The sequence below is a fragment of the Monodelphis domestica genome, chromosome 1 (assembly GCF_027887165.1).
Source record: "Monodelphis domestica isolate mMonDom1 chromosome 1, mMonDom1.pri, whole genome shotgun sequence".
In the NCBI taxonomy this organism is placed as follows: domain Eukaryota; kingdom Metazoa; phylum Chordata; class Mammalia; order Didelphimorphia; family Didelphidae; genus Monodelphis; species Monodelphis domestica.
Window position 1 is genome coordinate 308232148 of NC_077227.1, and position 26180 is coordinate 308258327.

Consider the following 26180-nt stretch of genomic DNA (forward strand, 5'->3'; position numbering starts at 1 on the left):
GTTGATAGTTTCATAAAAACCTCCAAAGAATACAGCTTTCCTTAAATCCTTTTTAAAGCCTATCTCTTTTCTGAAAAAAGTGAAAAAATAACTTAGGACTAGATTTTGAACAGCATTTCTTTAAGGTAAAATGATATTTGTGCTGAAAAGCTCTCATTAGGTTCCACATTTCATATGGAAATAGATTTGGGAGCTCTCGAACATTTCTTAACTATTGTTGCTGTCTTCCACTTAGAAAAAGGAGAAAGTCATCCAAAAGTTGACATTATTTAGTGTCTGTTCCATTCCAATACTGTAATCGACATCTTGAGTTTACTCTACCTCTATACCCTGGCAGGGGTAAGTTTGGTCTATTCAAAAACATCATCATTCTCAACATCTAATCACAAAATTGCAAATCTTAGCCCTCAATTCCATACAGGTGTGCTTAACAAATGAACCTCATATTGATCCAGGTTCTGCATAAAGAATAACTAAAGCAATAGGATTGTAAGCTTGTAATAATTTTTAAAAATGCATCAAAAACTTTTTTAATCTGTACATCCAGATCACCAAATATACCAGAAATTAGCCAAAAGATGCCAAAGTCATAGAGGAGCTTCTATGATGCTACATTAAAAGAAAAAGGAAGCAATGTAAAATAACCACAATTAATAGGATCTAAAGATAAACATTTGTACCAAGTTAATTTTGCTTAACAAGAATAAGCTCCTAAGCATGACATCTCTGTATAAATCATAGCATGAGATCTTTCTGGCAAAAAGCACTTACAAAGAATTTTACTTCATATAAACTGAGTGCTATTGCTAAAATAGCCTAAACTGTCCTACAGCCTTCTTCTAAATAGGATACTAAAGTAACACCATCAAAGCTGTCTCTCTGGAGCATAATCAATGAATTTGTTCTAAATCTTGCACATATTGTACTAACAATTAAAAATTATATTCCTAATGTCACATGTCATCAGATTATACAATAGTCATGGACTATTTAATTTTAACTAGAAGAAAACAGACAAACCTTTTTTGTGTTATAGATACCATCAGCAATCTGGTGATGCCCATGGACCCCTTCTCAGAATGCATAAAATAAGATACATAGGATTATAAAGCAAATAAAGTATACTAAAATAAAGATTTAATTTTTTTCCACCTTGAAAACTTGCCCTAGACCCCAGCCATGTTAAAAATCCTTGGTCTAGGGGCATCTGGATAGCTCAGTAGATTAAGAGTCAGGCCTAGAAATGGGAGATCCTAGGTTCAAATCTGGCCTCGGACACTTCCTAGCTGTGTGACCCTGGATAAGTCACTTGACCCCCATTGCCTAGCCCTTACCACTCTTCTGCCTTAGAACCAATACATAGTATTGATTCTAAGATGGAAGGTAAGAGTTTAAAAAAAAAACAATCCCTGGTCTAAGAAATGGGAAGATGTAAACCAAAGGGAAAGAAAGGTCTTTATGTAATTTGCTGAAAATTAAAAACAAAGATGTTACTCTGAAAAAACATTAATAGGAATTATCTCTGGTATTCAACAGCTTTACAAATATTTAGGCAGCAGCTTACCAGTTGACTTTATTTACAATGCTGAATGATGAGGGAAAGAAAAAAAAAATATATATATATATAAAATATCTTTCTTTAAGAAGTTTAACAAAAAAGATAATAATGTAAAATAATAATACAAATAATGACATAAAGCAGTGTTAAGCCACAAATGAATGATGGAAACAATAAGTTCAGAAAATAAAGATATGACTGTGAATTGTGCTAGGTGAAGAGGAAAAAGCAGAAGCAACATGAGCAACAACAAGTAAAATTGGCTCAAAAAGAGGGTTCATATAAGTAGATAAAATTGAAATATGGATTGAGGTCAAATAGTGAAAGACCTTGAATGAAAGCTAATTAGTCCTAACTTCTAAAAACCAAGGAGCCATTCAGGGATTATAAGCAGATAGTGAAGCTATGAAAGAGTACTATAAAGATATTAACTTATTAATAATTATAGGATGAGTCAGGGAAAGACTGGGCAATGTGCATCTAGAGTGGTATAACAAAAGTGTAGTTTGAAAAAGAAAACCATGTTTTACTTAAGAACTTCAATGGATTCGTGATCTCATCAATGAAGCCCCTAAATCCTCACTCCAACCTCTCGATTTTCATCCTCCAGATTCTCACTTTCCCATCCCCTCCCCACAGATACCTGTTCCCACACTCCATGTTTCTATCTCTCCCCCTCCATCCCACCACCAGTTCATATCTTCTCATAAGGAAATAAATGATAGTTCATAAACAGACTTTATAACTAAAAAAGAAAATACAATGGGATTTTGAGTTTTCAAAACTGAATGACTTGGAAGAACAGAGGTATACTGATAAAAATGAGGAAATCAAGAAGAGACCAGTTTGGATTGGGAATGCAAAAGACTCCATATTGATTTTGAAATCACAGTGTATACTTACCAAAAGGTAGAGTTCATCAGAGGAATTTCACAATTGTCAACGCCCCTTCCTACCTCTTGCATATCCCTACCACACCTATCCAATTCCATAATTCCCAATAAATAATCTCTACTTCAGTCAGGTCAATCACCTCACTGTCCTCTGGCTTCACTACTCTCACTCTTCACCTGCTTATATATAATTGCTTATGCTCTTCTCCAAATTCTATGTAACCCTCATAGCCCAGTTCTAATCTTACCTCCTGAAGAGTGCTTTCCCTAATTAAGTTCAACCATAATGACCTTTTAACTAATTTCCGATCATCTTTAGGACATATTTCTATGTACCATGCTTATTTAGCATCCACTTTTACCTGTGTTTATTAAAAATTCTTTCCTGTGCCCTGTCTCCCCAAGTATATCCTTTAAAGTAGGGAGCAAGTCACATACTTCATTTGTAGTCACTAAGAGAACTTTGAGGGAAGCTCAATTCAAAGACATCAAGTCAAGTCAAGAAATATAAAAACCACAGCTTCATTTGTTTTTGCATTTGACCACTGGGCTTGGTATCAATAGCCCTTGGTTCAGATCCTAGTTCCAGGTTATTTCATGTTTTTGTGCCCAAGTTTCCTCATCTATAAAAGGTGATTTGAATATTCTCACTATTTATCTAAAAAAGGTGTGAGGAAAGCCCTCTGTAAGAGGTAAAACATTAAATATGACTTCTTTACATCACCAACACCAATAGCAACACTAGTTATAACATGATGACAGCACAAGGGATCACAGTGATAAGAATGTGCTGCTTTTGGATCTAGGGTTAAACAGATTAGGTCTAGGCATCTGTTGCATATCCACATTCCTAGTTTATTTAGGAGGCATGATATTTGCAGTTGATTGAAAATGACATGGCAAGCTGGCTCAGTTATACTTTACTGGCTGTCAGTAAAGCTGCATAATGGAAATTCATTAGCAGTATTTCCTGATTAGTTACAATTGGTTTAACAATACAGGGAAAGGACATATGTTTACTCAACAGCAGCATACAAGTAACTTCCAAAGTAAAGTAGCTTGGTTTATTTTTGCAGATTACACATGGAAAAGTGACATAATATGTGTCCTTGAACACAGCAGATCTTCTAAACAAGCTTCTCTATACTATAGTATCAGAATCATTGTGGGTTATCCAGAAATCCTGGGCTTTGTTTCCCATTTCCCTATTTCTAAAAACTATCTACTGCTATCATAGATTACAATAGCCTGACAGTGGCTCCATCTATCTAGTCTCTCCCCACTCTAATCCAGCCTCTATTTTGCCATCAAAGTAATTTTCTTAAAGTGCGGGTCAGATCATGTCACATACACACACTTACACAATCACTCCAATGGCTCATTATCACCTCCAGGATCAAATACAAAGTTCTCAGTTTGGCATTCAAAGTTCTTCATAAACTGGCCTCCTTCTACCTTTTTAATCTTCTTACAACTTGCTTCCTGCCATGAACTCTTCAACCCAATGACAACTGGACTTCTTACAGTTCGATGAACAAGATAATCTCCCTCTTCATTTCTACCTTTGGCTTCCCTGGCTTTTTTTATGTTCTAACTAAAATCCCATCTTCTACAAGAAGTTTTCCCAATCCTTCTTAATTCTATTTCCTTTCTTCTTTTAATTATTTCTTATTTACCTGGTTTGTACTTATTTGTTTGCTTGTTATCCCCCCAGTAAACTGTGAGCTCCTTGAGGGTAGAGACTATCTTTTGTCTCTTTTTGAACTTAGCACAGTGCTTGGTACAAAGGAGGTGACTAACAAATGCTTATTTCCTACTTGATTAGTACTTATCTATCTGACCTACCTGAGGAAGACATTTTAAGAACTATTTAAGAGCAGCTAGGTGGTTCAGTGAATAGAGTTGGGTCTGGAGATTTAAGGTCCTGGGTTCAAATCCAGACTCAGGTGCTTCCTACTATGTGACCCTAGACAAATCAATTAATCCTAAATGCAGAGCCCTTACCTGCCTTGGGACTGATACTTAGTATCAGTTCTAAAGCAGAAGGTAAGGGTTTTAGGGGAGGAAGGGGAAGAAGAACTAAAAAATATTATCTCCTTGTGGGGAAGGGGAAAAGTGCTAGTAATTAATCTTATTTGAGAACAAAAAGAGTTAAGATAATTATACATCTAAGGACTAGGTAGAAGGAACAAATGTACATATGCTCGGTTACTTTGTTTCTGAGTGTAGAAAACTACTGGGTTAAAGATAAGCAATGAAATCCCCCTGCAAGAATTAATTAAGCACTTACAATGTAGAAGGCACTCTATTAAACAAACAAAAGGACACAAACACTAAAAAAGAAATCTTCCTTACAAACAATTTACAGAGCTTAAGAGAAGAGAAAAAAATTCAGCCCTTGGCGAGTCTGATGTTAAGGAAAAAACAGTAATGATGTCTTTCACCACTGAAGATAATGCCAAACCACCTATTATTTATGACTGTGTTTTGAGCTAATCAAAAAACAAAAATTCAAACATACTTGTATAAAAAAAATTGTGTAAAACTTCTACTGTGCAAACCAAAAATGTCAGTAATAGCTCTGCTAAAGCAGAAGAGCTAGTGCAACAGAATAAATTTGAAGAACTGAGAAGAGCAAAGAAACAATTAATTTTAACTTTTCCATTACCAGACTGTTTTCTATAAATAATAGGCCAACAGTTCATCATTATCAATTCACATTAAACATATGTATACAGCACAAGCAATGCAGTGCTTGAGCAATATAACTCAAGTACTATTTTTCTTGTCATTTAAATTTAAGGTAAATAAACCACTCACACTAAAGTTTCTTATTAATGATGGAAATTTACATAAATGAAATTTATGTCTTTGCATTTCATAAACATTTCTTGATCTTAAAATAATTATAGTACTTATATGATAACATCTGTGGATATTCAAAATCTCTAAAACCTGGCACAGATTTAACCCACATAATTTTTCATGCATCAAGAGCATTATCTGTAAAAAGCAATAAAAAGCAATGAATGCATTAATCACACAATATCATCTGCAATGCATAAATCTGAAATATCTTTCACGTCAACTCAACTGCTTTTTATTTTTTACACACCTGATTTTACACCATCTGTAAAAGGGCAAGACAAAGACCACTAAGGAAATTATACTTCATAACTTTTGGACTTCTACTAAATACTCAGACAAAATCCTGTAAACAGAAGATTTACAACACAACTAAGAAAAAATGATGCAGTTAAAAGTCCATTTTTATTAAAGAACAGTATAATGACCACAACAATTTCACACTGCAGTGTGGTTTCATATTTGCATTTCTGGCACCTGTTTTACATTTCCCAAAGTCTATGCAATGCATATGTTTTTGAAAGTACACGTCAGATCTACAACTTGAGTAGTATATAAACAGGGTAGAGTAAAATGAATAAAAATGATAATGCTTTTAGCCTTCATTTCTTCCTGAATACTGCCATTCCCCAGAGGACACAGACACTGATACACCAAACTCCAGCTGCAGAGCTCCAGATGGGTCCTATCGTACCTAAGAGTCCCACTGGAGCCTCAGAGAATAATAGCTCACCAATGTATCCACCAGTCTGAATTTTACTATGAGTTCCTAGAGAGAATGTTGAGGGAGTAGAGGAAAATGATGAAAATGATGGAACTTCTCTTAAATTGTGTCTAAAACTGTATTACTTCTCAAACTTATGAAAGTAAAAGATAATATCTCTCAGATGTTCTATTCAACAATCACATTTTGGTTATGTAGACTATATGAAAAAATTTAACATCTACAATAAAACAATAATTAAAATCTATCTTTTCTTTAATGATAGAACAATAGGAAGTGTCATATTCCACAACAGTTTCGGGGGAGGGGGGAGTGAGATAATAGTATCTGCTAAAGTACAAATATTAGTTTTGTCTGGTACACATAGACATGCTAAACTACATTTTATATGCATGATAATGTTATATAAGGCATGAGGTCAGAATTCCTTATCTTATTTTTTATACTTAAAATCCAATGTCTCACCCTTCTTTTTTAACATTTTCCATTTCCAGTGGAATTTCATTCACATTCTATATTCTATTTCTAATATTAAAGAGAGATTTTACATATATGAAATAAGGCCAAAACAGAAACATCAATTAATTCTGATAAGTGTTTCAGGGATGTCCACTACTTTTAAAGATAACCAACTTTTGACATGTTAATTACCAGTATTAGTGTTTCAAAGTGTTGCTATGAAATGGCAGTCACTTTCAATCCTGATAAGCCCATGACCACCACAATTTGTCCAATCTTAAAAGGAGATTTATACAATGATTCTTTATATATGTCTAAACCAGAAAACCCAAATTCATTTACAAATACCAAGCACCTTTGAGATCAGGCATTCTAAGCATTTCAACTACCAAGTACCACATCAATGAAATCACAATGTTTTATTTTTACTAATGATATGCTATGCTCTTTGCTGTTCCCAAAATACAGTATAATTTTGCACAATTCACTGCACTAGTATTAACAACAAAAGTTAATAGGAAATGCTTAAAGTACATAGACTATTCCATATAGTTATAATTGGAATTTATATCCAGATTTCAATTCACAAATGCACCAGGTAATTGTCCTTATCTAATCTTCAAAGTAAACATAAAGCCTCTAAAAATAACATCAGAGACCAAAACTTTCCAAAAGAAAACCAAATCCATATTAACTATCAAAAATTATCTAAAAAAATTGTTCTTAAAAGGATGATAGAGTATTGGCAATGCTATCAAAGAATACTCCAAATTACTAATAAAAGTAATGCAAAGGAAAACAACTCAAAGGTTTCACTTCACACTTAGCAAATTGGCAAAAATGACAATAGAGGAAAGAATCAATGTTAGGAGCCACTAATGACTTTGTGGTAGGGCTGTGAATTTGAAAATATGTAAATATAATGCAAATAAAATGCCCATTCCCTTTGACCCAGAGATTCCATTATTAGGCTTATACCCCAAGGACTCTACTGATGAGAACAAAGTTCTAATATATGCCAAAATATTTGCAAAAGTACTTTATGTAACATTATAATATCAAAGAATTGGAGATAAAGTAGACACCCATTGACTGAGAAATGCTTAAACACAATATGGTACAAATTACCACTGTGCTATAAGAAATGATGGAACGTAATAAATACAGAGAAACATGAAAAGATTTATATGAACTAATGCAGAATGAAGTAAGCAAAGACAAGAAAAAACATGCCCAGTAACTACAACAATGTAAATAAAAAAATAAACCACACAAAAAAATTAAAAAACCACCACAAAACCACCACAAAAAAATAAAAATAAGTAAATGCTGCCAAATTACAAAGAATAATCATGATTCGAATGAAGAAACATGAGAAGACAACTTCAGCCCCTTCACTCTACAGAGGTGCAAGGTTTGCACACATTTTCAGGCTTTTTCTATGTATCTGTAGTGATCAGTTATGCTGATTTTTTTCCTATTCCTTTTTTTGTCTTAAAAAAAAATTTGTTAAATGAGGTAACTCTGGGAAGTTTACTTACTATATTCCTAATCTCAGTTTGTATTCTTAGAGTTTGCCTTTTTTCCCTAAAAGTCCAGTAAAGAAAAAAATTCTGTCTGATTAAGTGTTCCACTTTGTTGGATTCTGGTTAAAGGAAGTTTTACTTTGCTTTTTATTCTTTAGGCTTTTTTAAAACTTAGCACAAGCTGAAAAGTTGTGCAAAAGCAGTAACTTACCAACAGACACCTTGGACCACAACTTCCCAAATGCACTGTCACATGTTCAAGTCCATTCAAAACTCATCATGATGCAAGTACATGCAAATGCTAATAAACTTTGAAAATGCAACACCCAACTCCTTTTACTGCTGATGTTCACTGTGGCCTGATTCCAGTTCCATGACATTGCCAAACACTCCTGATAACACAAATCAGTAGCAACTTCAATAGCCAAATCTCACAACAAAAAGCCAAGAGCAAGACATAGTTAAGATCTATTTTGTAGCTTATCCAAATAAGTTCCAGGAAGATGAAATGATAAAATTGGGGGAAATATAATAACAGTATACTTTTAAAGGAGATACCACTAAATACTATCTTCATCAAGGATATTTTTCTTACTTTTTACCTGGTAGCATCATGAATTACATTGTGACTTAAATGAATGAAATCCTTGACCTCAACTTACACAAATATTTTTCTTTGTTTCTGTGTTAAAAAGACATAAAAATCACTAAGCAGATATGTAATAAAGTTCATAACTATATTTACTCTATGCTTTATGGGCTCAGTAAAGGCTCAATTATAAAGGTTACAAATCCAAAGAGATAAAGAGCAAAAAACTGTCCCCAAAAATCATCATCATCATCATCATAAAAATACTAGTATAAGAAATGATGAACAGGATTTCAGAAAAGCAAAACCAGAAGAAAACTGTACACAGTAGTAGCAATGTTGTGGAAAAATCAACTGTGATTGTCTTTGCTATTCTTAATAATACAATGATCCAGGGCAATTCTGAGGACCTTATGACAAAGAATGGTATCCACATCCAGAGAAAGAACTGTTGGAGTCAAAATGCAAATCAAGACATACTATTTTTTCCACTTTAGTTTATTTATGTTTTTATTTGGGGGTTTTAGTTTTATATAAAAATTCTCTTACAACAATGAACAATATGGAAATGTTTTGCATAATAATACATACATAATCCAGATCAAATTACTTACCATAAGGAAGGAGAGAAGGAAAGGAGGAAGATAATTTGGATCCTATAACTTCAGAAAACATATGTAGAAAATTCTTATTACATGTAATTGGGAAAATAAAATATCTTTTAAAAATAAATTTTAAAAATAATAGTAGTAATAGTTAACATTAATATAGCTCTTACTACAGTATATAGCTCTTACTATGTACCCAGTATTGTGCTAAGCATTTCACAATCATTTTCTCATTTTATCCTCACAACAACATTGGGAGGTAGATGCTATTAGTATTCCCATTTTACAGTTGAGGGAACTCTGATACAAATAAAGGTTAAGTAACTTGTCCAGGATCAGACAGGAAAAAACAAATTTGGACTCAAGTCTTCCTGACTCCAGACGCAGCACTCTATACACTGTGTCATCTAGTTAACTAATCAGAGATAGAGGGTTTAAAGAACTACTCAAGACGGAATTTTTGAATTTGGAAGGACAAGGAAATTCTAATAACAATAAAATCTGGAAGAAGACTAAGAAATGGTAAAGGAAAAATTTTATGAAGGGAAATTTGAACAAATAGGAAAAGCAGAAATGACAATAAGATACAATGGAAGCGAAGAACTCAGATGAGTCTGGAATAGGGTTTTTAAAAAAAATTTTTTTAACCCTTACCTTCCATCTTAGAATCAATACTGTGTATTGGTTCTAAGGCAGAAAAGTGGTAAGTAAGGGCTAGGCAATGGGGACTTGCCCTGGGTCACATAGCCAGGAAGTGTCTGAGGCCAAATTTGAACCCAGCACCTCTCATCTCTGGGTCTGACTCTCAATCCTCTGAGCCACCCAGCTCCCCCCCAGAACAGGGTTTTGAAGAAAAGATACTGACTCTGGAAAGAAGAAATGGGAGGCCAGGCAACTGAGCCCACAGACTAACCAATCAACTATTTGCAATTTACTCTCCATATTTTTTTATATTTACTTATCTATGAATAAGAAAATCTAACATAAGTCCCTTGAGGACAATGATGATTTGTCTCCATATATCTAATACAATATGACCTCATTTTAGCCAAACTCAACATATATGAATTCAGGTAACTGCATGTTTCACAGCAATTTGCCCAATCATGCTCATTTCTCTGAGAAACATGAGTATAAGTTATTGTTTTGTGCCAAACATTATCTCCTGCAACAATCTTTGCCCAGAGTCCTCATTTATAACAAGTCATGTCTGCATCAGAGCAGTGCTTCTCTTTGTTTCACTATTTAGTTATTAATAATGGCCCCAAAGAACAAGAGTAATAAGGCTGATAGCTCTAATAAGCCTAAGAACATTTTATAAGGTACCTAGGTATGTTCATATAAGAAATATTTATTAAATAATGGGATTTGCTATTATAAGGAATTTTCAAGTAATGCAAAGGGTTTGGAACCTATTGGTCACATAAAACAAGGCCCCACTGTGTCTAGAACACACAATAAGCACTTACTAAGTGCCTGATAAACAAATGATTCAAGAAGGAATATGTTTTCAGCTAAGAAAAATGCTAACAAGTCAGCGTAGATCAGGAAAGGAACACAGTCACCAAAAAAGGCTTTAGCTAAGACAAAGAGTCAAATCTTCAACATTCCTTAGGGCCTAAATTACCTCCCCAGCTTGCTTCTTGTTTCCCAGTAGGTTCATTTCCCTGGATTGTAGTACTCCAGAAAACTGACCCTGTCCAGCTTTGATTTCATCCTGACTGAACAACTCTGCAGCCCTGGAGATGGGAGGTCCTGAGTTCAAATCTGAAATAGGATACTTCCTAGCTGTGTGACCCTGGGCAAGTCACTTAACCCTAATTGTCTAGCCCTTTCCATTCTTCTGCCTTAGAACTGATACTCAATACCAATTCTAAGGCAGAAGGTAAGAGGTTAAATTTTTAAAAAGACCAATTCTGACCCAATCCTCAGGAGGAGATTTCCCAACTCTATCTCCACTGATATATGGTGAAGAGCAATGGCATTTGAAAGTTTTACAGTACAAAATGACAAAAACATAACACCAAGACTTACCTGATTAAAATTTTTGAAACAGAATTCTTTATATATAGCATCTCTTTCATTTAATTCTGACCATCCTGAGGCTTTGAGGTCATGTATAACTTGATTCCTTTCTTCTGTTGTTAACCAATGAGATTCTGCAGACTATTAGGAGAGAATAAATATGAACAAATGAACACTCAGACATGTCTTTAATTTACTAGTCAAATTTATAACATTTTGTATTGACATTACAAAGAAGTTTTTTTCAAAAATTCATTTCCAATTAGCTGAGAAGCCTTAAAAGAATAGTATCCTCTAATGTACAAAAGAATAGAATATTCATGAAAATAATTCTTAGTAATTTCCTCTTTCACAAGCATTCAGCACTCCTCTAAAAAGTATACAGGTCAAAAGTAAGATACATTTATACGTGATTGTATGGCCTTCTATTGGCAAATTAAGCACTCCCCAATTGGCACAATTTCAAAGGTGCTCCAAAAGACCTTTCTACTCACAATAATTACTCTTCTACCTATACAATGATGAGTGACATTCCACAATGGAGACTTTTCCTTTAAATTCAAATCAATCATCCATACCTCAAAAAAATGATTTTCTCCTGTCCTTTCTTCAGAGCAAGTAAATAAGGGGGAAAATATATATATATAAAAATACATCAACAATGATACATGTAAAAAACCCAGTGGAATTGTTCACTGGCTATGGGAGGGGAGAGGAAGAAGGGAAGGGAAAGAACATGAATCATGTAACCATGGAAAAATATTCTAAATTAATCAATTAAATAAATAAAATTTTTAAAGATACATCAAGGTGGTTTATCAAATAAAAACAATATGACAGTAAACATAATAAAGTTCCAACATTTGGTTCAATATTAATGGTGCTGCTTTTTGTGGTAGCAAAGAACTAGAAATGTAAATGAGCTTCAATTGAGGAAAAGCTAAACAAACTGTGGTACAAGAATGAAACAGAACATTCCTGTGCTATATGAAATGAAAAATACAATGAATAGAGAAGCATGGAAAAACACATGAAATGATGCAAAGTGAATAAGAACCAGGGAAACAATGGATACAATGATTACAACAATGTAATTGGAAATAGCAACCACAATGAAACTAAATAGCACAAAAATTATAAAGAACAAGCTTGGCTCTGAAGAAGAGCTCTAGGAAAATATTTCTCTCCTGTCCCTTGATCCTGTACAGAGATGAGAGTCCACAGCTGTGGAACATATAAAGTCCCAATATAAAGTGAAGTTTTGCAATGTGTTGACTGGTTTTGCTTAATTTTGTCTTCTGCTTTTTTTGAAAAAATCATTTGGGGAGAGGAGCAAGAGGGGAAAGGAAGAAATGTAAGTGATGTAAAAATAAAAGTTATCAATAAAAGCCTATTTTTTAAATGTTAAAAGTATTGGGAAATGATGCATATTCAAGTTTGAAGCGGCTAAAACTTAAATCAGTCTTTCAAAAGTTACATGTTTCTTTAATAAATGTGCTATTCTTAGTATATAATGCTTAATATCTATTCTCATCAAAATACATATTTTTAATTGGTTTTCCTGGCATGGGGATGAATATATTCCATTAGACCCTTGTGCACTGCCAGGAGTGGTGTGTACTTTCTAGATGCCACTCAATGTTAGGGATACCACTGTGGCAGAAATCAGTGATCCTTCTCTCAAATTTGATGTCCCATAGACATCTCAAAATCAACATATTAAGACCGGATCTATTATCTTTCCTTGGAAACCTTCTTCTCTTCCCAGTTCCTAGAGCATCATGATTCTCCCAGTCATCCAGGCCAGAGGTGTCAAACATGCCCCAATCAGATTTAAATATAAGAAATAGTTAACAAAATAAAGAAAAATAATATAGCATGGATAAAATTAATATGTGATTTTTAAAGTAAATATACAGCCTCAGGGGCCTTTATGTACAGTTTAATGGCCCCTGTTTCTATTTGAGGTTGGCATCACTAATTTCAGCTCCCAAATTCAATTTCATCCTCAACTCCTCTCTTACATTCATCACACATATCCATATCTTTTGCCAAGTATTGTCTTCTTTCCATTCATATCACCGCCACTATGGTGCAGGTCTTCCTCAAATCATGCCTGTACTAACAGCAATAAGCTGTTGGTCTCCCTGCCTCATCTCTCCCAACTACTTCCTAAAGCACAGGTCTTATCATGTCACTTCCCTATTACATAAATTCTAGTGGCTTCCTATTACCTCAGGATAAAATAGAAAATCTCTTATTAAGCTCTGAAGCCCCTTCCTAGCTTTCCAGTTATCTTAAACTTTGCTCCTGTCCACATAATCTACAATGCTGTTCCATGCAATTGCCGATCTTTGTTCACTACACTCTCTCTCCCATCTCCATGCCTGTTCACTAGCCATCCCTCATGCCTAGAATGTTTATACTCCTCACTTCTGCCTTCTGGATTCTGGCTTCCTTTTACAGTATGCTCAAACCCCACCTCCTGCAAGAGGTCTTTTTCTAGTCACTCCCTCCACTGCCATAGCGTCTTCCCTTTAAATTACAATCCATTTTCACTGTATATATGTTGTATGCACATAAGTGTTTATATATTATCTCCCCATTAGAATTTGAGTTCACTGAGAGCAGTGATTATATTTTTGCCTTTCTCTGAATTCCCAGAACTTGTTCTGATCCCTGGCATTTACTAAGTGACTAATAAATGTTTGTTGACAGACAGATTCCCCCCATCTAAAGCTAAAAGTTTACATAGAAGCTTAACTAGAATAGCAGTAGTATGCCCAGTAACAAATAACACTTTACCAAATGTTTAGTAATTATTTTTATTAAAGCCCGCGAAAGGCAGTTGTGGCAGAATAAAGAATACCAGTCTTCAGGGGCAGCTAGGTGACACAGTGGATTGAGAGCCAGGCCCATGGGTGGGAGGTCCTGGATTCAAATATGACCTCAGACACTTCCCAGCTGTATGACCCTGGGCAAGTTGCTTAACCCCTATTGCCTAGCCCTTACTGCTGTTCTGCCTTGGAACCAATACACAGTATTGACTCCAAGATGATAGGTAAGGGTTAAAAAAAAAAAGCAACTGTGCAACTGGAAACAAAGTAGATGCCCATTGATTATGGAATGGCTAAAAAACTGTGACAGTATATGAATGCAATGGAATATTACTTTCCTATAAGAAACAATTACTATTGAGAAGCATGGAAAGATTTACATGAATATTGATAGTAAGTGAAGTAAGCAGAGCCAGGAAATATACAAGATTATAACAATGTAAATGGAAAGAATAACAAAATAATCAAAAATGAATGTTGCAAAATTTAAAAAAACAAACTTGACCCCAAAGAAAAGAATCTCCCTCTCACTCCTTTGCAGAGGTGAGAGAATACACAAGTGAGAGACCTTACATATAGTAAATTTTTTTTTTAATAAACTGATCTATTTGCATGTTATCTACCCTATATATTGAACTGTGAGCTTTTAGAGCAAGGTCTATCTTTTTATCTCCAGGGCTTAACACAGTGCCTAGCTCATAGAAGACATTTAATAAATGCTTACTGACTAACTGGGAGGAAGTAAGGATAAGTGCATTGAGAGGATCTAGGCAAGACAAATGACATGAAAAAAATCTTATTAAATAATCTTTTAAAAAATTTTTAAAGGACTGACCTTCAATCCCTCTGCTTCTCTTTGATTCTGGGCCCAGTTTATTATTTAAATAGTGTCTGTCCAACTAATGGGTTTTCCATTTAACAAGAACTGGGTTATTTAATTTTTTATCATAGTCTAGACAAAAACAACTCTTCATACTCTTGTTTTTTCCTGAGATAGTTAAGCCAAACTCTCTTAAGATATTATGATTTTAATTATGAAGTTCTGCAATTTTCTGGTGCTTGATATAACCAGCACAATGTGATCTCAAAATAGGTATATCTGTAACACCTCACCACCTCCAGTGTTCAGGGTGTTAAGGGAAGACTAGTACCTGTGGTGTGAGGGTTTCAGGAACCTTTTCAGGGCTGCTTTCCCTCTTTTGGTGTTCACCTGCTACCCAGCTGTGACTCCAAGAAGCTGTAGCTTGCACAATAGGCACACCCTGATAAAACTAGCTCAACAAACTAGGTTGAGGACAATCAACAGGCCTCAAACTCATTCATGAGTTTGGGGGGAAGAAGGGAGTGGAAGAAGTCTACCCTAAGCATGTGAAAATTTCCTGTAGTGGACAGGGTTAATGAGAACAATTTGTTCTAATAGCCATGAAGAAGGGCTGAAGCAGGTGCTGTGGTTAGACATCAAAGAAGCCAAGATCATCCACTGCATTCTGAAGCATCACCAATTATCTTGGCTTGCCACTGGACTTTGATGACTCTGGAAACCAATAGTGAGGCTGCAGACTTTGTGCAACTCTGCCTCATTTAAATCCCATTTATCCTGGGGTCAAGACATCACCAGTTATGTAATTTTGGTCTTCTTTTAGTCTGAAAAAGAACCACCAACTAACCAACCATCTCTAGTTAATCTCTTTCCATTTGGACTCTAAAGGATATTCTCTTTGACAGTGGCAAGCACATGTGTCCCTGGCTTCAAATACATCTTTCAAGATATATAATTTTAACATGTGTAACACATATGAGGCATGTTGGCACTTTGTTCTAAACAGGGGAATGCGTTTTTACAATTAACAATCAATAAGCATAATAGAATCTTACATTCTCGCTACCTTTCTATCTGCTGTGTAAAAAGTTTGTAGAATAGTTTCTGAAACTGATAGCACGAAATAGGCGATGTATAAGTTATTTATCACCACTAGGTGGTGGTATAAGCTAAAGCTTTATTTGTTTAACAGTTATTTAACTGATTAACAGGAAATTTTTAAGAACAGCTTTAGATAACTGAAAGTACGTAGACAGAAATGTAAGGATAGGTAATGTGTATAAATATCATTTAAACAATATTTATATTACTTCCCAGGTAATGCTTTAAAAAACACAAGTGAATTTAACCGTAATGAATGATCTCTAATGTCCAAATACTTAAGACTCCTTAGAAAGTTCTTGCTTTTATAAGGCATAAATCTTGACATGGCGTTTTCTAATTTGTAATTTTGCACAAAAAGATAAGCAAAACTGATGAAAAATATGTTTCCGAAACAATTTCATAGCAAGTGCTTCAAAACGCCCACATCTAAAATGAATTACCCTTCAAAACTCCTTGAATTTGATTAGGGAGAGGGGAGTTTGCAGGGCCCAGTAGACTTTGATAAATCATTTCTGACCTGACCTCGGTAACTGCCCAGTGAAATTCGGCTGATGCAGCCCTAGAGGCCCTAGGACAATGTGGGATTCAAACCCGGGTCTCTGCTTTCTCCAAGTCCGGCAATCTTAGGTCCTGCTATCCGCCGTCAGGAGTAAATCAGTACTAATATGGGCGGCGCCTCGCGCGCCTGACATTCCGGGGCTCCGCTGGAGGGGACCGGAGCTCTATTCCCGGAGGATTTCTGGGAAGATAGAGCCGACCCTCCAGACACGCCCGCACCCAAAGCGAGCTCACCCGGAAGCCGGTCCCCCTTCCCCCGCCCTCGCTGCCTCACTCACGCACCATGACAGACAGGCTCCGGCTTTTGCCCGGAGCGACCCAAGGCGACCCAAGGAGCGCGGGGATAAGCCGGCCCCGGAATCGCAGCACCACCGCCGCCACTGACCCCGCCGCAGACATGAGTTCTCTCAGCCCCGCCCCACACGGCTCCAAGGCAGCTTCGGCAGTGCCTGAGCCGCCGCTGCCGCCGGCACCGTCCCTAACCCCTTGTGCCCACAACCAGAGCCCCTAGCGCTACGCCTCGCCGGGTTGGCCCCGCTCCCCGAGCCCTTGCAGGTCTCCCGCCGCCAGGCCCGCTCGAGCTGAGCCGCGGGTCCCTGGACTCTGCTCAGGCCTAGAGGCCCTGGCGGCAGAAGAAGGACCCTGAAGAAGGACCCTTCGGGGGCAGAGACCACGGATAGAAATAACTTTATTGACAATTCAGGAAAAACCAGTGCTCTTCAGTAACAAGGTCTCTGCTGGGCGAGTGGGCAAGCGTGTCTATCTCTGGACCTAAAGAACCGCTACAGTCTCGAAGTGCCACGTACCGATCCCGCACACTGCACCTGCGGAGTCCCAGAAGGCTCTTTTTCTCACTCTCTTCTCCTACTTGCACCACAACTCGGCCCTAGAAAAATTGTTTAAGGATTCGGTCTGGGTTCATTCAGGTCTAGGAGTAGAGTGTCACTTGGTGTATAATGAAATACTTGGTGTATATTTGTGTTTATTCTCTTTATGGTTAATCTATGTATCCTTTTATAAAATTATTTATATATATATAATATATGCTTGCATATATAGTCTTGTATAAAATACGTGCATATGTGTATTCTAAACGTTTCTATAGAAATATGTATTTTATAGTCATATACTCATATAGTATGCCCTATATGTACCTATATAAATATACTATTGTAAAATATGCTTATGTAGAATTCTATACTTATACTACATATACTGATAGATATTCTTAATATACTTGTGTTTATATAGAAAATATACTTTTATGGAATTCCATGTATATAAAGTATATGTAATAGACAATCTTGGAGGGGGTTATATTAGATGGATAAATGATAACTAATGGATCAGCTAGTTATCTTCTTTTGCCTACCCTCCTCCCTTTTATACTTCCCTTCCGTTTCCCCTTCCTCCTTCTTCTTCAGCCTCCTTCTAAGTCACTCAGGGTGAGCTATGATGTCTCAGAGGAAATATTATTTTCTCATCTTTATCTCAGGTAAGGGTCTATTGGGGGAAACAGGACAAGATGGAGAATGGAGGTAAGAGGTTTGGGATTTCCCTATTATCTACCGGGAGCCTTAGGTTGGAGGATATTGAGAGAAATGGCAATTCAATCACTGCCATGAAACAGAGCAAGTCAGAGAGAGATATATGGACTATTGTTCTTCTGCCTTCAAATCAGCCAGGCCACCTCCAACTTGATTATCCCAAATCCCAGAGATAAACCCAGCTTCTTCTTTCAAAGTCACCACCATCAGCCAAAAGCCCAGAAAATCCAGTTAACAGTTGGCCTTCAACTGTTTCCAGGTAACATTCCAAATGGAATCTTCCTTTGATTGACAGCTGATCAATCTCCAGCTTCTTGTCCTTTTGCATGCTTTATAATTTCTCTCCTCCACAGTATACTATATAAACATAAACTTATATAGATTTGACTTGCATTCCTTAAACTTTAACTGTGCTTTAAATGCTGGAGATACCAAGAAAGGCAAGAACAGGAGGGTCTCTTTCCTCAAGGAGCCCACAGTCTAATGGAGAACATAATATACAACTATGTGCAAATAACATACAGTGTAAATAGAAGGTAGTCTCAGAGGAAAAGCATTAGCAGTGAGGGAAACCTCAAAAGTTCTCCTGCAGAAGGTGGGACTTGAGCTGAATGTTGAAAGCAAGAGAATCAAGAAGGCAGAGTTGAGGAGGGAGAAAATTCCAGTCTGAGAAACTGAAAAGAGATGGGTGTGTAGTGCATTGTGACATATGGTATTGCCAGATTGTAATATGTGGAGAGGAATAAAATATAAAAAAATATAAAAAGACAGAAAAGATGGGAAGGAACAAGGTTGTGAAGGGTTAAATGCCCAGCAGTGGATGAGATTCAATCCTAGATATACTAGGGAAACACTGGAGTTTATTAAGGGATATATGACAAATTTAGACAGAGGGTTTAGGAAAATCACTTTGGCAACCAAGTGGCATTGAGTGAGATGGACTGGAATGAGGAAAGACTTGAAGCAGGAAGACTAACCATAAAAGCCCTTAGTCATCCTTACACATAGGTTCCTGTTTTCCAAAAGAGTTCATTTATAATTGGCTGATTCTTATTATTAAGCCACAGGTGTTATATATAATCATTGGCATTGCCAGTTAGTAGATATATCAGAATAAGTGGTCTGACCAGCTTATAATGGATACCAGTAAATACCCTGAGAATGACCATGACAGGAGCTAGTTATTTTAGAGTGGAAAAGGATAAAACTTTTTGTATAAGTTTTGTATAAGGGAAAATGTTGAATTTCCAAAATGCAAACTTGGAAAGCTATCACTGGCTGTAATTCAAAGAAAATTGTTAACATGCAAGCAAAAAAAGATTACAATAAACCTTTTACAAAAGTTTGAATAGGCTTTCCCAAAACATTTATATTATCATGGAAAAATCTGACAAAGAAAATGAAACTTGCCTTATACCATGTCTATTGCAATAGCTTGCAGATTTTCTCTTTATGCTTCAAAATTCTTTTCACTCTTATCCATCCTCCAACCAGCTGTCAAACTGATCTTCCAAAAATTCAGGTCTGACTAGGTCACCCCTTTACTCAACAAATTCCAATAGCTCTGTAATTGCCTCCAAAATGAAATATAAAATCTTCTGTTTCTCTATTAAAGCCCTTGATAAATTGAGGATGCCCCTACCTGTCTTGTCTTCTCACTCTACTTACCCCTATGCACTTTGTGTCCAGTGACACTGGCCTCCTTACTGTTCCTTCAATACAAAACATTCCATTTCCTGACTCCATGAATTTTTAATACAATTTGTTTTTTTCAATCACCAAAAATCTGACTTCTCTTCCACTCAATCTCCCTCCTACTCCAGAATAAAAGAAAAATAAAGCACCTTTTGCAAAGATAGATGCAAGCAAAACATGTTCAGTATTTAAATGCATGCACACACACACATATAGGCACATATACCAACAAACACACATGGCTTGTTCTTCACTCTGAGTCTCATCTCTCAGGAGGTCAATAACATATTTTGGCATTTATTCAGGAATTTTGATTGGTTATACAGATAAGAATTCCTAAGTCATCTTTCAGAATTGTCTGTCTTTACCATATTATTGTCATTTACAAATTATTCTCTGTTTCTCACTTTATATCAGTTAAGCCAAGTCTTCCCAGATTTCCCTGAGACCACCTCCTTCATCAATTCTTCAGCTCCATAATATTGCGTCACATTTCTTTGCCATAACCAGTTCAGCCATTTCTGATAGAATTCCCTCAGATTGCAATTCTTTGCAACCAAAAAATAACTATAAATATGTTTATATATCCTTAGAGTTCATTTTGCTTAGGACTAATCCCTCCTTTATGCTTCCTCTAAATGCTCCTTTCCTTTTCTCATCTCCTATTTCCCTGTTGAGTAAAATAAATTCAACTGTATGGTAAAATATTCTTCCCTCTTCTGACCAGTCAGTGTTAGCTTTCCTCCTTATTCTCCAATTACATGAGGTAATTTTCCCCAATTTTCATTTCCCTCCTCTCCTCTCCCTCAGTTTATTCCTCAACTTCCTTCTATTGTTTTTAGATTATCAGGAGAAAACGGAAATGCTCCCAGGTCTTCTAATTAGATTCCCTCTATGACTTGGGATGACTATAAGACTCAGAGGGGAACAACACATCTATTATGTCCCTATATTAGAATGTGAATAGTTTATCCTTATTTATTAGTCTTTTGCACTTATTCTTTCAATGTTTACATTTTTATGGGTCAGCTAAGTAGTCCAGTAGATAAAGTACTGAGCCTGAAGTCTATAAGACTCATCTTCCCGAGTTCAAATCTGGTCTGACATTTGTTTGCCTAAGTTCCTATTGCCCCATTTACTTCAGTGCCTCATCTGTAAAGTGAGCTGTAGAAGGAAATGGTAAACCATTCCATTTTCTTTGCTAAGAAAACCCCAAATAGGGTCATAAAGAGTCTGAAATGACTGGACAACAAATTACCTTTATATGTTTCTCTTAACTTTGGTATTTGCACCTCGAACTTTCCACACAGCTCTGGTATTTTCACCAGGAATGCTTGGAAATCTATTTTATTAAAGATCTACTTTTTTCCCCCTGTAGCATTATATTTAGTTATACTGGGTATATTATTCTTGGTTGTAAGCCTAGGCCTTTTGTCTCCTGGAATGTCCTATGCCATACTCTCCATTTCTTTATAATGGCAGCTGCTAAATTGTGTTTGATCCTGGCTATACAATATTGTTTTGAAATTCTTTCTTTCTGTCTGCTTATAGTTTTTTTCTTTGATCTGGAAGCTTTGGATTTTGGCTGTAATGGTCCCTGGAGATTTCATTCTTTGAGATGACTGGTGGATTCTATTTTTATTTTGCCCTCTAGTTCTAAGATATCTGGGCAATTTTCTTTTAAAATTTATTGAAATATCATGTCAGTTCATTTTGGGGTTAAAGTTTGTTAGGCAGTTCAATGATTCTTATCCTGTTGTTCTGTTTTTAGGTCAGTCTTTTCTATGAGATACTTTCTATCAGTAGTGTCAAATTCAAAGAGAAACAGAATCCTGCATACTGTGAAAAAGACTTTGCAAAAGAAATAACAATACAAAAGTTTACAAAGAGGGTCTTGCCACATGCACAAAACTTTTATGGACTGTATTCTAGAGCCTGAGGAAGGGATAAAACCAGGCACAAAGAGATAGTTGGGAAGCCATTGTTTCTATCTTTCAAGGGAATTGGAGAGGTTACTTACCCTGACTTGGTTTTGTCTGAGCCTAGTGGGAGTTGGCCTACCTGTCCCTGGGAAGCTGAAGTTCCTGCTTTCCTGTTATCCTGAGATCCAATCAACCTTCTCTCCACATTTTCATCTGTGAGATCCTATGTCCTGAGTGTTTCCTGCCTGCTAAAAGAGAACTACCAGTACCCAGTAAAGTCTATCTATGTGAAAGGCCATGAGCAATCTTTGGCTTGGGCCTAGGTGAACTCACCAAGAGTACAGAGCTGTCATAATTTTGATGAACTATAAAACTTGTCTACCTTTAATTTGGAAGACCAGTTAAGTCAGAAAGCTAGATAGTGTTGAGTTTATAGATAGAGAGAATAGTGAAAGGCAGCCAGAAGATCTTTGAAGACTGTCTCCTACAAGACCCATAGAAAGGGGAGGGTGGAGTATCCAGACTTTATAGCTAGGGACTCCTTGGTTCCTCGTCCTCTTCTCTTCTATATGAATATTAATAAATCTCATCTTTAATGTTTTTACCAATTTTCAAATAGTCAGATAGCATTTTTGGCCTACACAGTCCCTGTCAGGCCAACCCTCTGAGTGGTGTATCCAAACTTGATACATCACCTATGCAACCTTTTCCATACATATTACCCACCTATTTCAGTACTTACTTAGAAATTCACAAATTATTATTATCAATATTATATTTTTTTACTTTCTTAAATAATTATTCAGTGACATTGAAATCTGGTTCAAGCTATACTCTAGAATTTTGCAGACCACAGGCCATAAGTTTGACACCTCTGCCTTATAATATTATCTGTTGATTTTTTCAAACTTTCTATTTCATATTTCTTGTTTGCTGATGTAATCATTAGCTTCTATTTGGTCCATCCTAATATTTCAGGAAATTTGTTTGGACAAATCTTCATACCACTTGTGCCAAGCTGTTAATTCTCTTTCCAATTTCTTTCTTCTTTCTTACCTTCTGATTTAGGATACTAAGTATCAGTTCCAGGGCAGAAAAGCAGTAAGGGATGGATAATGGGGACCAAATACTTGCCCAAGGTCATACAGCTAGAAGTATTTAAGGCCAAATTTGCCACCTAGTTGTCCCCAGTGTTTTTTATTATATATATATATATATATATATATATATATATATATATATATATATATATCCACACATATATATATATACATACATATATATAATGTTATAGATTATATATGTATATTATAGCTTTTATTTATTTTTCTAATTTCTTTAGTTTGTTCATTTATTAAAAATTATTTTAATTCTTAAACTCTTCATCTCTTTCAGGAAATCTAGTTATTCTCAAGTTGTATATTTTTTCTGAAGGTTTTACATGTGTGTGTGTGTGTGTGTATATATACACATAGAGTCATTCTCTTAAAGATTTTGTCTTAAGTGTCCCTCTTACCATGATAGATTTTTATATTGGGATGCTTTTTAAAATTTCCTTATTTTTCTAGCCTACATTGGACTTCATTGCTTTACTTCTGGAGGGAATGTCTAGACTGGATCTGCTGCTACTTTCTTGGGGTTATTAAGTATTGTGCTATTCCAGGCTCTCAGGAACAGATCAATCTGGGGACCTGCAAGCTTTCAGTGTTCAGATCTAAGGCAAAGTCTGATCACTAGCCGCATGGTCTGAGCTCTCCAAGTTCCTGATCTGGGTTTAGATCTGATCAACAGTAGACTGCTACTAGACTCATTCAGGCCCTATCAGACAACTAGAAAGCTCTCATAGCTCAAAATTACAGAACAATAGGCTTCCCTTTGACCTGCAAGGCTTCCCCTGGGTGTTGCATTGAAGGCTTAGACTTGCCTAGAAACTAAAACTGAGACTATGCTGTTCTTAGAGTCCAAGCCACACAGCTGTTACTTTGGGGTTTTTCAAACACAGTTTTTGTTTATGCTTTCAAATTAACATATAATATGAATCACTGTCCTTTATGAAGAGAAAAGGTAAAAGAAAATAATTCTTTTGCAATAAACATCTCACTATGTAAACTTTCTTCTAGTGTTCTATTAATATGTTCCTTAGGAAAACCTAATTCATTTATTATAATATATCCATTATAATAAATATGCTTATTGAAGAGAAACAAGTTCTCACATTAGCTTATGTCCAAAAATCTATGTCTCATTCTTTTTTTTTTCACCCTCTCACCCTTCCCCTCTCCCCAAGGCCAATAATATTATACAGGCTGTAAATATATTATTACATTTTATATATATGTATATATGTGTATATATATATATATATACATATATATATATATATCCCTGTTTGTGCTGGAAAAAAAGACACTAGAGAAAAATTCATGGAGGAAACAAAGTGAAGAATGGTATGTTTCAATCTGCATTTAAATTCCATCAATTCCTTCTATGATGGTGGATATCCTTTTTCATCATGAGTCCCTTGGAGTTATCCTGGATCCTTGCTTTGTTTGAAAATAGTTAAGTCATTCACAGCCAATCAATACATTATTGTTACATCCCCTGGTTCTGCTCAGCTCACTTTTCATCACAGGAATTTTTGTGATCTTGTCATTTCTTATGGCACAATAGCATTCAGTTATAATGTAGGATTTAAATTAATGTCCAATACTGCAAGTATTATATTTTATAAAGTTTATTCATAATCACTAGAAGCAAAGGAATAAAAAGGTAATTGTCTAACAAAATAAGACCATGTGACCAAGCTCTCCTTGCCTGTTTAAAAGAACCACTGGCAGCCACTCCAACTAGAGGAAGCAGAGAGCAAGAGACAGGGCTACACAAAATTTATATCCTTCCTATATCACCACATAATGTGAGGAGAGTGGGGTCCTGGAAGTTGTAGTTTTAGGGTACAGATCCTAATTATACAATCACATAGTACAACTTATTTAGCCATTCCCCAATTGATGGACATCAGTTCCCAATTCTTTGCCAACACAAAAAGATACTTGCTTCCTTCTTGGTACACAGAGCATGCTGTTCCTCATCCAGGAAAGCCATACCTAGACACAGGTCTCTTCTATCAGCCCTGATCTGTAATCCTGAATTGGATATGAATAGAGCTGACATCTTGGGCCCTCTGGGATGGATCTGGACCCCTTCTTGTCATGGTGCACAGCCCCTCTCTGCCCTGGAACTCTACATGATGTGCTCCTGGCTGAGTCTTGTCCTCCCAGTCCACAAACAAACCTGTCTAATCCCTGTGCCAACCTGGTGTAGGGAAATGACTGTGGCTTTCCCCCGATTTCCCCATTAGCATACAGTATAATCTGTTTTCTAGATCTGTTTGGAGGTTGGGGGTGGAGCTCAGCATTTCTTCCTACTGCTTTGCCATTCTGGCTCAACCCAACTCCATGCATCCCTGCTGGCTGTCTCTCATGCCAGGTACATTTTCCTTCTTCCCTGCCTCCTAGTTTTTAAGTTTCAGGTCAAGTCACACCTTTTGTGGGAAAGTTCTCCTAGTTCTCTTTAACGTTAATGCCTTCCCTCAGGCACTGTCTCATTTTAACCCTTATGTTTGTCCAGTTGTTTGCACATTGTCTCCTCTACTAGAAAGTGAGTTCCTTTATTAATTTTTGCTTCCTTTAATATCCCAAGTACTTTGCAAGGCCTGGCACATAGTAGGCACTTAATATTAGTTCAACTGAATCAGGCAGCACCTTCCCAGTGTGCATTTAAATTCCCTTCACTTGCTTTCCATAAGAAATCTAATAAGCTACAAAATCCTTCAATATATCCCAGTGGAATGAATATGCATTGTTTCATTTTAACCTTAAAAATAGTACTAAGGTAATGCTTGCCACATAACTATTCACTTAGAAAGCATTTGCCACTGAGAATTGAGCAATGGGCAGGAGAACCTGGCCGTCTCTCTGAAACTTGGAATTCTCCCCCTTCCCCTACAGAACTTTCCACTGATTTTTAATATTTCATGGAAACCAGGGCAATATCGACTACCCATCTGTTACCACGTGGTCTTACTATAAAGCTTGTACAGATGAGTTAAAAGAGGCAATGTGGAAGGCAGTAGAAAGTATGCTGGATCTATTCAGGGCATCTAGGCTCAAATCTAAACTATCACTATGACCTTGGGATAGTTAACCTCTCTAGTCCCCCTAATGAGGGAGTAGGGAAATATAGCCTCTAAAGAAGTCCCATCCAATTGTAAATCTTATGATCCTAAATTATTGGCTCATCATCTTTAACAATTATTTTTAGTTTACTTTTCTCCTTAACCATATGTTAGTTCATTAGGTTGCTAAATCATGCAAGTCAAAAAATAAAGTTGGTTTGGTCAACTAGAAAGTAAAAAGCAACAAGACAAATGACCTGACCAATATATCCGATA

At 36.1% G+C, this 26180-nt stretch overlaps 1 protein-coding gene across 3 annotated transcripts in view; it reads right to left on the bottom strand.

Annotated features, from left to right (window-relative positions):
- PCBD2 (pterin-4 alpha-carbinolamine dehydratase 2) overlaps positions 1-19948 on the bottom strand; it is a 55068-nt gene extending 35120 nt beyond the window's left edge. The window contains exons 1-2 of one of the 3 annotated variants that reach the window (XM_007473363.3): positions 16849-19948; positions 11257-11388 (exon numbers count right to left, since the gene is read on the bottom strand). In XM_007473363.3, the coding sequence (XP_007473425.1) occupies positions 11257-11388; positions 16849-16965 (249 nt within the window). In that variant the 5' untranslated portion in view covers positions 16966-19948. Of the gene's footprint in view, positions 1-11256; positions 11389-16848 lie in introns of those variants that run through there. The other 2 variants (XM_007473365.3, XM_007473366.3) reach the window with 2 other exon arrangements.
- Positions 19949-26180: the final 6232 nt, after the last annotated feature.